This window comes from Acomys russatus, chromosome 29, assembly GCF_903995435.1.
Source record: "Acomys russatus chromosome 29, mAcoRus1.1, whole genome shotgun sequence".
Lineage (NCBI taxonomy): Eukaryota > Metazoa > Chordata > Mammalia > Rodentia > Muridae > Acomys > Acomys russatus.
Window position 1 is genome coordinate 40133992 of NC_067165.1, and position 14396 is coordinate 40148387.

The 14396-nt window shown below is 50.9% G+C and overlaps 1 protein-coding gene across 1 annotated transcript in view; it reads right to left on the bottom strand.

Moving 5' to 3' along the window:
* Positions 1 to 14396, bottom strand: part of Pex14 (peroxisomal biogenesis factor 14) — a 131344-nt gene that overhangs the window by 2983 nt on the left and 113965 nt on the right. Inside the window, exons 5-7 of the mRNA XM_051172170.1 lie at positions 6484 to 6569; positions 3413 to 3515; positions 2170 to 2267 (exon numbers count right to left, since the gene is read on the bottom strand). Coding sequence (XP_051028127.1) covers positions 2170 to 2267; positions 3413 to 3515; positions 6484 to 6569 — 287 coding nt within the window. The remainder of the gene's footprint in view (positions 1 to 2169; positions 2268 to 3412; positions 3516 to 6483; positions 6570 to 14396) is intronic.

Consider the following 14396-nt stretch of genomic DNA (forward strand, 5'->3'; position numbering starts at 1 on the left):
CCCAGAGTCAGGGAGAATGCTCCTAGGCAAACCCCACGTCAGCCAAACCCCCTGAGGACCACTCCACTTGATATTCACTCTATGGGACAAGTCAAGGCTGAGTGAAGAGAAGGGCTCAACCTAGTCCTCAAAGGGCAGGGGCAGAACATTTTCCTAACACTAAGCCTTGAACTACCCTGCTGAGTGAAGGGGAAAGGCTAAGTGGCTGTCCACAAGTTGAGACTGTGGTTAGCCACCGGGAGGGTGGGTCTGTGATGTTGAGTGTGTGCGGGCAGGAGAGGCAGGAGGCTCTCACTTCACTAGGCTCATCCCAGATGTCCCCTATGTGCCGTGGTTTCTGACACAGGTGGGGGCACTACAGGCTTGCCTACACACCCACTAGGCACACCCCTGCAGAAAGAAACCTCTCAGCTGTGAGTCTGACGAAAGAAAGACCTGAGCAGGCTGGGAGGGAGCAGGGAACAGACCAATGCCCTCACACACAAGCCCACAGGGTCCCTACCCCAGACCACCAGACAGCAAGGCCCGGGAGCCACTGTTCTGGCTTCTCTGAGACCTTGAAAGCTACAGCAGCCCATTAACAAGGGAGCAATTTCCACTCACTGGCCACAAAGGACTCAGATTTCCAAACGCACATGGTGCCAGATGCCAGGATTTAGAAATAAAATCTGACATCTGGGGCTTTTTAGCCAGTCTCTTTAAAAAACAGTTGTAGCAAACTCACAGGCTTCAGTTTTATGTAGGTTTTTAATTACTTAAAGCTCTTCTTTTCATTTTTTACAGTGCTCCAGTAGGAGTTTGGGAGGCAGATATAAAAACTTACATTACAGCTGAGAAAACATAGCTCGAGTCTTTGGTTTATGGGGTAACAGGAGTCCTCACACACCGTAGGCCTGGGTGCCAGGCTGGAGCCCCACTTGAGCAGGGAGGGCAGGGCAAGGCCCTGTGGGGCAGGAGCTGTGACACTGTGACTCTTCTAGACCTCAGCAGGCCCCAGGCCAGCCAGCCCCACCATACTTAGGAGCTCAGCACGTGCTCTTCATCTTAGCTTAGGGCCTAAAACAGTTTTCCAATTTCCAGAATAGCTGCTGACCACTGGCAGGCCACAGATCTGAGTGACAGGAGTCAGGTGGAAGCCACACTGCCCTACCAACTGCTTTACGACTGTCTGTAAAGGACACACAGTCCAGCAGTGGTAGCACCCAGCCACCTGAGCAGGAAGTGAAATGGAGTGGACACTGGGAGGGGGCTCTTGGGGACCTTCCTTGCAACAGGGATCCCAAGCTTTACCAGAAATGTAAAGATATTCTGTTTCCTGGATCTGCAGTCCAGCTGTGCAGAAGATCAGCATCCCCAGGAGCAGCTCAGGTGGGACCCTTCAGAGGATCCCATGGAGGTGACAGATGTCTAAGATTACGCCCTGGGGATGATGCTTGACACCCAAAGCTGAGGAGGACATGAACCCTGGGCTCTGGCTGGTATCAGGCACTACTCTTAAGCCCTTAAGCAGTGCAACAGGTGGACACTGGTCTCAGCTCCATCTACATACAAAGGCTCAGAAAGATGTAAATAACCCGCCTGCGGGCCAATAGCGAGTGAACGGGAAAGCCAGCGTTTTACCCCAGATAGACTGACCCTTCAGCCTGCTGCTGAGCAGACTGCTTCCGATCTGGGCAGCGAGGCATGGAAAGCACTTTAGTCAACCCTAGCTGGCTCTACTTCCTTTCAGATCATCTGAGCCTGTGGATTCTGGATCTAGAGAACTGGCCTCTGCAAGGCAAGCCCAGCACCTTAGGCAGATTGGAAACTAGAAAACTGCCCACAGTGCACTTCTCCTCCGTTGCCTGAACTCCTCCTACAACCCAGTCTGCAGGGGCATGCCTGCCATCAACGATCCACCAGCAGAAGGTGGGTTTTCCTCCCTGCTGTCAGGAGGTGGCACAGAAACAGGCAGGTTGTCCTTGGTAAGTCATATGCTACACCAATGCAGTAGTGACTCCCTTTTTCAATAAGATGGATAGTGTCAACCCTTGAGGTATCACGCTATGACAGAAGATACTAAGTAGAGGACACAGAAGTCAGGCACATAAAAGACAGTATAGAGGTCATGGAGGGCCAGGACTTAAGAGCTAAAAGGAACAGGGTACCCAAAGGCCCAAAGATAAGTACCTTGGCAGTGGCCAGCTCATGGGCCAGCTCCTGGACCTTCTGCTGTTGCTGTCTCAGTAGCTCTTGGACAGAGGCCAGTGTTGTCTGTACCTGAGTCACTAGGGAAGAAAGCGTCATATCTGGTAAGTCAGTGTCCAAGGTTCCTTCCCTGCCCACACACCTGCTAACAGCTCACCTCCCTGCTACATGTAATTTATCTGCAGGCCCCTGCCCCCATACCCAGATAATTTATCTGTGCCTGGGGCGATCCACCCGCACTGTGTGTAACCTCTGGTGTTTCTACTTCATCTTTCCATTGTGTGCCTGTCTGTGGTCAACAGCATATCCCTCTGAACCTCTCCCCTCTAATTATGCCTGGCTGTGACGTGTCTGGCTCTCCAGCTCCCAGCGTGCTCTAATCACTCATCTCACTGGCCTCACCGTGTCCTTGGGTGCCCTAGAAGGGTGCCCTTCTGGGTGTTCCAGAAGGGCTGAGGCTCAGGTCTCTGCTGTATCCAGGGATGGGACAGTCCAAGTCCCATCTGTGCTGGTTTCTCCCGTTCTCTACCCCACCTCCATGTGACCTGGTGAGGCTATAACTACTAGGAGTCCCTGGCAGAAGACCTAAGAGGATTCCAGGCAGCTCTGCACAAGTGCCAGCGAGGGACAGAGACTCCTGCCTGGGACAGGTGCCTCTCTCTCTTGTGCCTCAAGGTTTAGATTCACAGCTTCCACTTAGTAAACAAGTTCATAAGGAGAAGAGCCACCTCTGCCACAACAGGTCCCAGCTAATCTGGGCCATCGCTGGGGCAGCAGGTACCGAGTGCCATCCTTGTGGAGTCGATAACAGAGGAGGTGGCCAGGGTCCCAGGAGCCACAGTAATTACAGACTCTCTTGACCCTGCATTGGATTCTTCGAGGGAAGGGGGAAAATCACTGAAAACCCCCCTGAAAACCTCATAGAAGCAGAAATTAAAAATGAACTTTACAGCCCTTAGAAAGGCTGTCATTTTATTCCCCTTATTAATATTCTGAGGTTGGGAGCCTTTCCGTAAAAACATAATTAATTGAGGCCGCGCCGACAGTAAACAAGCAATTTCAAATTAAACCGAAATGACGGCGGCTTCATTTGCAAATGTGAACAGATTCTCAGAGCAGATAAATGAAGTCACCACAGAGTGGAGACGGAGGGAGAGGGAGGGGCCGAAAAGGGGCTGCATGAGGACGCTTTGAGGGGTGACTTGATGGAGTCATTAATCTTTACCTGTCTGGGCCACGCTGCCACTCAGCTCGGAGAGACTTGCCGCCATCCTCTCCAGCTGTTTCCTGTCCTCCCGTCCTCCCAGGATGAGGGGCAGCAGGTACTTCTGCAAGAAGGAGCCAGGTGAGTGGAGTCTCTCAGATCCCACCCTCCAACTTGCCCTGATCTTCTGCAGGGTACTTGACAGAAGATCCGCACACTCCTTACTAGAAAAAAGTGCTTGAAAAAGTTACAAGACTGAGACTGTGGCCTCAGAAGGTCTACCTGAACAAGGGCAGAGACCAAAAAGAAGTGAGTGAGTCTCCAGGCAGCTGGGGCTGCACCCCAGGGCCCAGCCAGACCAGGCCAGGTCTCTGAGTCTCTCCTCAAGCAACAGAAAGGCGTCTCTTTGTGAGGGAGACCTTACTCCTTTCATTTAAGTTTCTTAGATATAAATTTCTAGGGTGCTTTCAAATTCCATTTGAAAAGTTCTAAGGAGAGACTGCAGAAGGAAATGCCAGAAACTGGCCCTCCTGGTGGCTTTTGGGGAGGAGAGCAAGGCAGCTCTTTACTGTGCCCTTTCTGAATCCTTCACACTTCACCTCTGTGAAGGAAGTGAACTGCCTCACTGTCCAGACACATTACTAGAGCTGAGCAGACACTGTATTGCTGGAGAAACTGGAGGAAAATCATCAGACTTCTGGGCTCGCTGATCTTCCGTGGTGGGCCTAAGGCATGCACATAAGAAGCCCACTAAAGAGGTCACCTTGGAGTCTTAAACATCAGAAGGGGCTTCCTTCCTCTAGATCCTTCCAGAACTGAAAGACAGGGCAGAGGAGAAACTGCCCCAGGGGACACCGAAAGCCAAGGCTGGTGACTGCAGGACCACCAAACAAGGGCACCTAGAACCAGCCTCCCCATCACTTAGGAAGGCAGGGGCACAGCTGGTGACCACCTGTAGGGCTTGGGACAAGGATGTACAACTGGGATTAGAGGTAACAGGTGTTAGGAGAAAAGGGACAAGAGAAGCTATGGTTTGCCGCCATGCAGTTTGGGACCTGGAGACCTTCTAGGTCGCCAATCTAGGAGGGCAAGCCTGGCAGGTGATACCCAGAGAGAACTTAGGCTCTAAGTCCACTTGGGTCCCAGGCAGGTAAAAAAAAAGGGGCTGTTCTCTATTACGGGAAGAAAAGCAGATCTCACGAGGCGTGTGGAGAACTCATTTCGAGAGGCTCGGAGTGGAGCTCATCATTTAGCATATGCACAGAAGCCGTTTCTATTTTGCAAAGTGCTTTGCAGCCAGTGTGAGTTATTACCCACAACTGAACAAAACTCATCAACTGCAGCCTGACGTTTCCTAAGTACAAAAGTCAAGAAATTCTCAGCTGCATAACCAACTACCCCATTCCTGAGGCCAGAGCCCATGAGCGGGGAGTGCTGCTGCCACTCCAGCTAAATCGTTGTGTCTGTATAAAACAAGACAGCCCCCACTTTTTCTAAACTTAAACTACTAACAGATGTTGAAGACATGCTTGTGTCACCATTGTGACCAACATTTCAGTGCTTCCTTTCTTATTAAAACAGAGGCTGGTAGCCAGAGCCCCATGGAAACAGATGACAATCTCTCTGTCACATCTGAACCAAGGTGCCACACCTCCTGTTCTCTGGGGGTGGGGAGGTGGGCTGTCACTGACGATGAGACGATCACGTGCTGCTCACAGGACCTTGGTACTTGTGAACTCTGTGTTGATGCCTGTCTGCAGCTAGTGACCTGAGGGAGGCCGCCCCACACAAGGCTCCACAGCAGCTCAGAGCGGGAAGTCCCATGCCCGAGACACTCTGCTTCTGAATTTCTACACAAGAATGTCTTATCCTGGCAACAGACACTCTACTGAACAGTTGTATTCTGCCACAACTCTGTCATTAGCTCTTGTATGAGGTCAAAAACTAAAAATCCAAGAATGCAAGGTCTGACCACATTTCATGTGCTGAAAGTGACACTGCAAGCCTGGGAATTCAACAGTCCTTTAGAAAGAGCTAGCGGATGCAGCTGGAGTTGTGCGAGGCCTCAGAAGAGCTCATGCTCCTCTCAGGGTGAGTCGCCTGGCTGAGGGCCATCCTGGCTGTGCATCTTGTAGACTAGTCTCCGCAGCAAGGCCGGGCCTTTCTACTGGTGTCAGGAGAGGACACGTTTGTTCAGTGGCTTCAGCTCGGCTGTGAGCATCCACTCTGCTTTAGAGGGCTGGCTGCGTCACAATGCCCAGGGAAACCCCACATGTATACAGATGCTACCACAATCCACTGAAAACAAGAACTGGGCTCCCCGAGCTAGTTGTAAATACCAGAGTGGAACAAGGGCATCTACGGGGCTTCCCACATGCCAGCAGGCAGGGAGCCAGCACTGCCTCAGCGCTATTCCAGGATGGACTCCTGGCTGTCACTGCATGCCCAAGGCCAGCTATGCAGATGCCGTGAGCCATCATACCCAAAAATGGTTAATACACCTGACCTACTGAGCAACACAGCACTCCTGCCCCGCCTTCATTGTGTTCACAATGCTTGCTGGAGCAGTTGAGACAAATCAACAAAACCAAGGCCTCTCTCAGTGTTCATGGTCTCAGTTCCCTCACTGACTACTGTACCCAAAGTGAGGCCCGACAGCGTGGGTAGGCACAGTCTCATACCACTGCAGTCAGACCGTCTGTCTCAGCCCCATCTTATGGAGGCAACTGTGCTCTGGGACAGAGTCAGGTTCAACACACGTAGCTATGTTCCAGTGTCCAAGCTCGTAACCACTAGGTTGTCTGTCTCTCTAATTTACATACTTCTCGATGGGACTAGGCCCTGCTCTAAATTCCAGAGGCAGCCTTTGGATCATGCAGTGGGTGGTAGTCCAGGGTGGAGAGGAGAAGCCGCAGTGCTATGTGCCCGCATGTCTCTCCTGCTGTGCTCCCTTCTTCCACCACAGTCCCTGTGCTTGGGGCCAGGCACGCACTGGGTGTAGTGCCTCTGTTAAGTAGGCAGGGGCCAGGAGAGAGGGCTGGACACCACAGGGTGGCAGGGCGTACCACTGTGGGCCCTGGGAAGCAACTTACCTTGTAGAGCTGGTGAAAGCCAAATGCAATTCCTGCCATGATGATGGCCAAGGCACCGTAATCTCGCCATCGGGAACCTCCGGAGCCTGCAGGTAGGGAAAGAGGAGGAGAGCTAGGACAGGTCTTCAGCACGCCTCCCCAGGTGTCTCAGTGAGGCACACCGCTGCAGAAAGCATCGTGTGGTCATCAGAACATCGGCTCGGCTCTGCCCTCTCTTCTTCCCAGGCTCCCAGAACCATCTGCCTCACTTGAAATGGAAGTGACCTGAGAGCATGAGATGCTGGGCAGAGGTGGCCAGCCGTGAGCTGAGTGTCCAGCCATGCAGGTCAGAAGGCAGAGGTGAAGTGAGGACCGTTGGCCTATGAGGTCAAGGAACAAAGGACTGTTCTAGGGGCTAGTGTGTGCATACCACACAGAGCGATAACGCAGGCCCCTATGGCCTAGGCTGCCCTGCTCTGCTCAGACCTCAGGCTCTGAAGACGCAAATCAGCAAAGGACTAACAAGGCAACTTCTGAGGGTGCCGAGGGACAAGGCCTGTGTCCTGTGTCCAGAGTGGGTGGCTTGGGGAAGGCAGCCAGGGCCCAAACACTAGTCCCCAGCAGCGGGTAGCAGGAAGTGCCGCAATCAGAACTCTGTGTTTTAGAAGAAGTAAACTACCTCTGGCTACCTCTGGAGTAAGCCAGAAGTGGGGGACACTCTTGCAAGGGACACAAAGGCAAATTGAGCTGGGCTGGATCAGCGGGCAAGGCAGTCGTAGAAGGAGAATTCGGGGGCTGGAGTGATGGCTCAGAGGTTAAGAACGTTGTCTGCTCTTCCAAAGGTCCTGAGTTCAATTTCCATCAACCACCTGGTGGCTCACAACCATCTATAATGAAATCTGGTGCCCTCTTCTAACATGCAGGTATACATGCAGGCAGAACACTGTATACATAATAAGTAAATAGATCTTTAAAAAAATAAATAAAGGAGAAATTCTTCTCAGCTTGCCATGTTGTTGAGGACTCGAATGAGCACCCAGTGCTCACCACAGAGCAGGCCGTGGCCAGTTCACACTGACCAGCACAGACAGGCCCACTTAACCTTTATTGTGTTTTTCCTTTCTGTAACAGTAAATGGAAAATTCCAAAAAGAAACAACCCACAGGCTTTAAGGTGTTCACCATTCGAAGCAGCATGATGGAATCTGAGCCAGCCTGCTCTGACCTTCCCAGGCATGGCTTACCTCTGCGCAGTGTATCCACGCTGTGTAGGCTACTTGCCTGCCGCACACTGGTTACCATCTTGGCTGTCAGCCTGACTTTCTCAGTATCTCATCATAGAATCTAAGTGACCCTTATTTCACTTAACAATGGCCTCAAGACATAACAAACAGACAGAGACGCTGATAATTTAAATATGCCTAAGAAAAGCCCAAGTATTCCCTTAAGAGAAAAAAGTAAAAGTTCTCAATAAGAAAAAAAATGTGTGTGTGTATGCGGGGCTGCCCAGATCAAGGATGCAACGTGGGGAGGAGGTACATGCGTTTCATGATAGCACACTGTCACAGTTACACTTTATCACTGTCAATCTTACTGTGCCTAGTCTGTAAGTTAAGCCTTGTCACAGCCATGTATGTACACAGGGCCCAGTCTCGGGCTTCCTGGGGTCCTGGACCATGCCCCCTAAGGGCAAAGTCCCCACAGTTCCAGATGAGGTTTTACTTGCACAAGAGAGGTGGGTTTTCTACCCTTCCACGGAGGGTTCTGGTGTACAATCTGGCCTGCTCTCGCCAGGCCTCCTGAACACAAGTCAGTTGGCCTCCTCTCATGGGGTCTGCCAAGAGGAAGGACAGAGACCATGGTGGGCACACTTGGCAGTCACGGATGAAACAAGGTACTGAGTCACAGGAAAACTGCCCACAAAATGTCCAACAGGCTCTGCTGAGAGGAAAGCTCTCCTCCAAAGGTGAGTCTGGGAGAAAGGGACAGGAGCATTGTGGGAACCCTCAGAGGAGGACTGTAAACACTGAGCCAGGATCCAGCTTTGGCGCTTCGGGGTTCTCCTGCAGCTCCCTTCTCTGCCTGTGTCTACAAGCTCACAGAGGTGCTGGGCACCATCTGCCATCTCACGACCCAAGGAGAGGGGCAGGGCCTCATGCAGGCTTAGTGCTGGGAGGTGGGCACGGAGGAGGGGCTGTGGGGCTACAGCCCAGCCAGGGAAGCCAAGTCCCCATGACCTCCACAGGGGCAAGGGGCACACCCCTCCTATCTGGGCTACTAAACAGTGCTCTCAAGAGGCAAGACGGGTCTCCAAGAATGCCTCCCTTACTACCATAGTCCCCTGTACGTGGCCATAAAGCTGCAATCAACATAATGCCTTCCCCCAGCCTTCAACTCCCATTTTGTTGCTGTTGTTGTTTTTAAAGATTTATTTATGTATACAGTGCTCTGCCTGCTTGTACCCCTGCAGGCAAGAAGAAGGCATGAGATCTCACCATAGATGGTTGTGAGCCACCATGTGGGTGCTGGGAATTGAACTTAGGACCTCTGGAAGAGCAGTCAGTGCTCTTAACTGCTGAGCCATCTCTCCAGCCCCACTTCCATTGTTGTACACATTCTGATGGGACTCAGTTTAAGCATGAAGTAGCAGAAGTCAGGCTACTGTAAAGAGGCATTCTGTGCTACAGCAGTGCTGTCCACAGCTCCACGTTACTCTTCCCAAGAATGTTACACGTATGTAAAACATGAGCTGTGTGTCTGAGTTTCCTCTTTTCTCCCATCTCTCAAAGTCTTTCCCACAGCTGTCCATGTAAGCTCCCTGCTGACAGGCACTGAGCACCACATACATACTGCAGACCTGTGTCGGCTTCCATACCAGACACTTGAAAACCAGAAACTTCACAAGGACATGGTCAGAAGGGCGGCATGGTTGTGACTCTGAGGTATTGCTAGAGTTGCCCACTCCAGCGCGTATAGCACATGTAGATTCTGCCAGTTCAGGGGCAGCAGCCTGGGGCTCCTGCCTGCTTCTATGGGCACCCAGCTCCCTTTGTCTGCATTTCCTTTTTGGCATAGTTGTCTTTTCTGTTTTTCTGCTTCATTTCTTCCCCTTCTCACTTTTGAGAGACTTTATGCTGCACAGATACTAGTCCTTTGTGACTAGTCCTCATAAACACTTTACTTCTTTTCTTTACTTTCTACTTATAGTTTTGTTTTTGCTTTTTGAGACAGGATTTCTCTGGCTGTCCTGGACTCGCTTTGTAGACCAGGCTGGCCTCGAACTCACAGAGGTCTGCCTGCCTCTGCCTCCCTGAGTGCTGGGATTACAGGTGTGGGCCACTGGCTTCTACTTATGTCTCAAGTGGCGTGCAGATGTTTCTGTGTGCGTTCACAGGTGTTTGTCAATGTGTCCTTTTGTGGTTCTGGGGTTTGTGTAATGGTTAACAACAATGCCCCTCCCCATCTCCATGTGGACTGCCCAGGGACGCCCAGGGAGATACTCATATCTGAAAAGGCCATCCCTTGAAGGCAAGGACTTCCTTGCCTGCTGTGGGCATCCCTGGGTGCTGCCAATTCCCTCTAGTTCCATAGGAGGCTCTGAGACTCATGAGGTGGGTGAACCTCTCAGCTGGACCCTGGAACTCAAGGCCTCTGAGTCCTGTGTGGGCCTTTCCATCGCTCCACCTTTCTCTTCTAGTCAGCTTTGCTCTTCACGCCAGATGTAAAACACAACCTCTAGTGAGTGCAAGTCCATTTTTAGGAGAAAAATGTGGTGGGAGAGTGACCTTCCCACACTTGGAGAGTCCCTTGTTCCAGAGGGGCATCTGTCTATGTGACTCAAATCCCCAGAGAACACCTTCATGTGGTGCTGCCATCAGCAAACCACATTCACCATTAACTCTCAAGTGGCCACTGGCCACTGACTATCCTACAGGAAGGCAACTGTACTAGGCAGAAAACTCAAGCAGACTCCAAGCCTGCCGAGTCAGCTGTCCCCACCCCCCCCCCCGACACCTCCTCTGTCTTTCTGCTGACATGGAGACCCTGAAGCCAAGCAGCCCCCAGAGCATGCGATCTGGGGGCTCAGATCCTGCACAGCTGGCCACCAAGCAGGAGCTCTGCCCTCCCCAGGCCCGAGAAACACCTGTGGTTTCTTGCCAGCTCACCCTTCACCCTCACTGCTGCTGCGTTCCTGCAAGGCTCGCGTTAAGAACATTTTATTGCCCCCTGGTTTTCATTATTAATGAAAAGGGACCAGAATGATCTTTCCTAAAGTTCAGAGAGTCTATAAAGACTAGGGGCTGAAATGCCATTTTACTCGTTTTAGAGATGTGTGATACAATTCTGTCTGTGGCAAAATGAGGAGAGGAAAACGCAGACGCAAAAGCCTTTTCCCCCCCGCACGGCTTCAAGGGTAAAAGGCTCCGTTCAGGTAGCACGCATGGCTCACGCCTTTAGCCTCACCATCTGCCTCCTACCCACTGCCCACTCTGAGGAAGGTTCTCCTGAGTGCAGAAGGCTCTCCCATCACTGACTCCCCAGTGTACGAGAGCAAAGCACAGAGCCAGTAGCTTCAAAACGCAGGGTCAGCAACTTCAAGATACAAGGCCAGTAACTTGATGGCTCCATCTGGGAAGAAATTGGAGATGAAAAAAATATTTTCCCAAGACAGGGTTTCTCTGTTCTCTGTTACACAGAACCCTGGCTATCCCAGACTCTCTTTGTAGGCCAAGCTGGCCTCGAACTCACATCAATCCACCTGCCTCTGCCTCCTGAGTGCTGGGATTAAAGGCGTGCGCCACAATGCCCGGCTGAAAAAGCTTTTTTAAATATTACTGCGTTTCCTTATTTACGTATCTGTGACTATGGGATGAAGGCACACACGTGTGGGTGCCAGGGAACAACTTCTGTGAGTGTGTTTTCTGCTTTCACCGCATGGGTCCTAAGGATCAAAGCTCAGGTGGGCAGGCTTAGTGGCAAGAGGCTGCATCCATTGCGCCAGCTTCTCAGCCTGAGCGAGCTGTACAGCTGGGACTGGGAGATGGCTCCGCACTTACAAGTACCTGCTGCTCTTCCTGAGGACATGAATCTGGTTCCCAGCATCCTTGTGATGGCTTACACCTGTCTGTAACTCTAGTTCCAGGGAATCTGATGCCTCTGAGGGCACTGCACTATTACACATCACACATATCTCTCTCTCTCTCTCTCTCTCTCTCTCTCTCTCTCTCTCTCTCTCTCTCTCACACACACACACACACACACACACACTGAAAATTAATTTTTACAAAAATCTGTTTTTAAAGACTGCACAACTACCAGGTAGCCAGATAGTCATACCTATAATCCCAGTATTTATGGGACTAAGTCAAGAGGATCACAAGTTGGAAGATGGCCTGGGCTACATGACAAAAGTGAGCAGGAGGAAGCTGGAGAGAGCAAGAGCAGCTGCTTCTCTCAGATCCTGACCACTGGTGGCTCTTCCCTGAAGGAGCCATCACCCAAATGGCAGAATAGAGAGCTCCACCAACAGCACAGCCCTGGTGGCTTTGTGAAGGACAAGGGACAACGATGACTACCCTACACACTTGAGCAGCTCTGGAACTGTGATCTAAGACACAACAGGGGCCAGGTGGTGGTGGTGCACACCTTTAATTCCAGTACTTGGGAGGCAGAAGTAGGTGGGTCTCTGAGTTTGAGGCTAGCCTGGTCTGCAGATCAAGCTCTAGGACAGCCAGGACTACACAGAGACACCAGACTTTGAATTCCCCCAACAAAAGAAAACCAAAAAAAGACATGATGGGACAAACAGCCTTGGCAAGAAATTCAACAACCCTGACAAAACCTTCCAAGCACCTTGAGACAGCCTAGGCACTGATGGCTGCATAGAGGTCTCTGGCCCAGAGGCTCAGAATTGGTGCAGTTGTGGGGACAGTGGCCATGGTGGCAGGGGAGCATCTCCAAGACTCTGTTAAGTCTCTGAACACCAACAAAGCCAACACTGCTGTCTCTTTTCACTGTATCTCCATTAATGGAGGAACCTCTTAGCACACGAGAATAGACAAAGCAGGCAGCAGTGAGTATAGGGCTGCAGGTACAACAGACCATCTGAGCTGAGAGTATGGTCTCATCGGCCCCAGCAAAGGCTCATTGGCAACAGCCCTGCAATGTGGCTTGTGGCCATCCTGCTGAGACAGTGCCCTTGGAAGGCTGGTGGCTCAAGCACAGGGCAGGGCGGCAGCAGACATCAATAAGACAGATGCACTCCCTTCCTTGGGCATCAAGGCTAGAGCGGTAACTCCATAGTAGTGGGCCCAGCTCCTCAAAGCAGCCCTCCAGCTCCACTCAGAAGCCACCCTGAAAATTAAATGACAAGACAGGCTCACTCAGTAGGGTCCTGGACAAAAGCCAGTCCACAAATCAGCACGTGCGACATTGTGGAGGGTCTTGACACAGACAGTAGCTGAAGGCCTGCAGGCCAAGCTCAGCCAGGCTGGCTACGGCATGAGGCACACGAGGCACTGTGGCAATGCGGGCAGAGGGAGAACTGAAGCTAGAGACCAGCATCTAGAAGCAGGAAAGCGAGGCTCTGTGCACAAGAAGTGAGCTGCTCAGACAGTTCAATTTTAGCTCTTCCACATCGTGTTGATCTCTGTCTGGCGGCTTGTTATACACTGTGCATGTTATGTCATATATAAGGCAAAGAAGCTTAATACTAAGTTGCCAAGCAGCAGTCACGGCCAAGAGACTGCAGGCCTGGTCCTACATGGACTTCCAGCCAGACATGGTCTTTTCCAGTTTTCACAGGGCTGGGAAGTAATGTCCTCTTTAGGCAGGAAAAAGAGTGGGCAGTGTATGCACATCCCAGCATCACAGCCGAAGAACTGTGAACCCTGCAATCAGCTGAGAGTGGTCCAAGATGCCCAGGGCTCAGCCCAGGAGCTGAGGACGAACTCAGGCAACACAGGGAGGGTCTCAACAGGCAAACCCAGGCTAGGGGTATACATAGCTCAAGGCAGAACACGTGCCCAGCATGTTTCCAGACCCTGGGTTTAACCCTTGACACCTTAAAAAAAAGAAAAGAAAAGAAAAGAAAAGCCAATTAGTTGAGGTGGCTCATGCTTGTAGTTCTAATACTTGGAAGGCTGAGGCTTGGCTTGAGTTTGAGGCTAGTCTGAACTACAGGATGAGGCCTTTTATTCATTCATTCATTCATTCATTCATTCATATATATTCATTCATTTATCCTTATTATATTATTCACACACACACACACACACACACACACACACGATTATTGATATATATATACCAGCACTAATTAAAAAGAAATCAGCTGGGCACACACCTTTAAATCCAGACTCAGAAGGCAGAGGCAAAGGCAGAAGGTTCTCTGTTAGTTTGAAGCCAACCTGGTTTACAAAGAGTCTAGGACAGCCAAGGCTACACAGAGAAACCCTGTCTCAAAAAAACAAAAAGAATCTAGAAGAGTTCAAAAATAGACATGTTGATGACCAACTGATTTTTAACAAGGGAGTCAAGGTCATCCCAGTGGGAAAAGGGACAACCAGTGTGACAATGGCACTGGAACAAGTGAAAATCCACATGAAAAAGTAATGTGTTTAAACTGTATGCAAAAATTAATGGGCCACACATGCAAAGAACAAAAACCACACAACCATAAGAAAAAGAAAACGCAGAAGTCTTAGAGAGCTGGGATGGACAAAGGCATAAAAGTGAGAGCCACAGAAAGCAGAACAACTGAAGAAATGGGATGTTAACAAAAAGCACTATCACAAAAACGGAAGGCAGATCACAGGCTGAACACCAAACTCCAGCAAGGAGATGTGGAATGGCCAAACAGCACCAATACCCCAAAACTCTCACAAAGGAGCCAATGAAGATGGCATAGTGGGTAGACACTTGCCACAAGTCCTA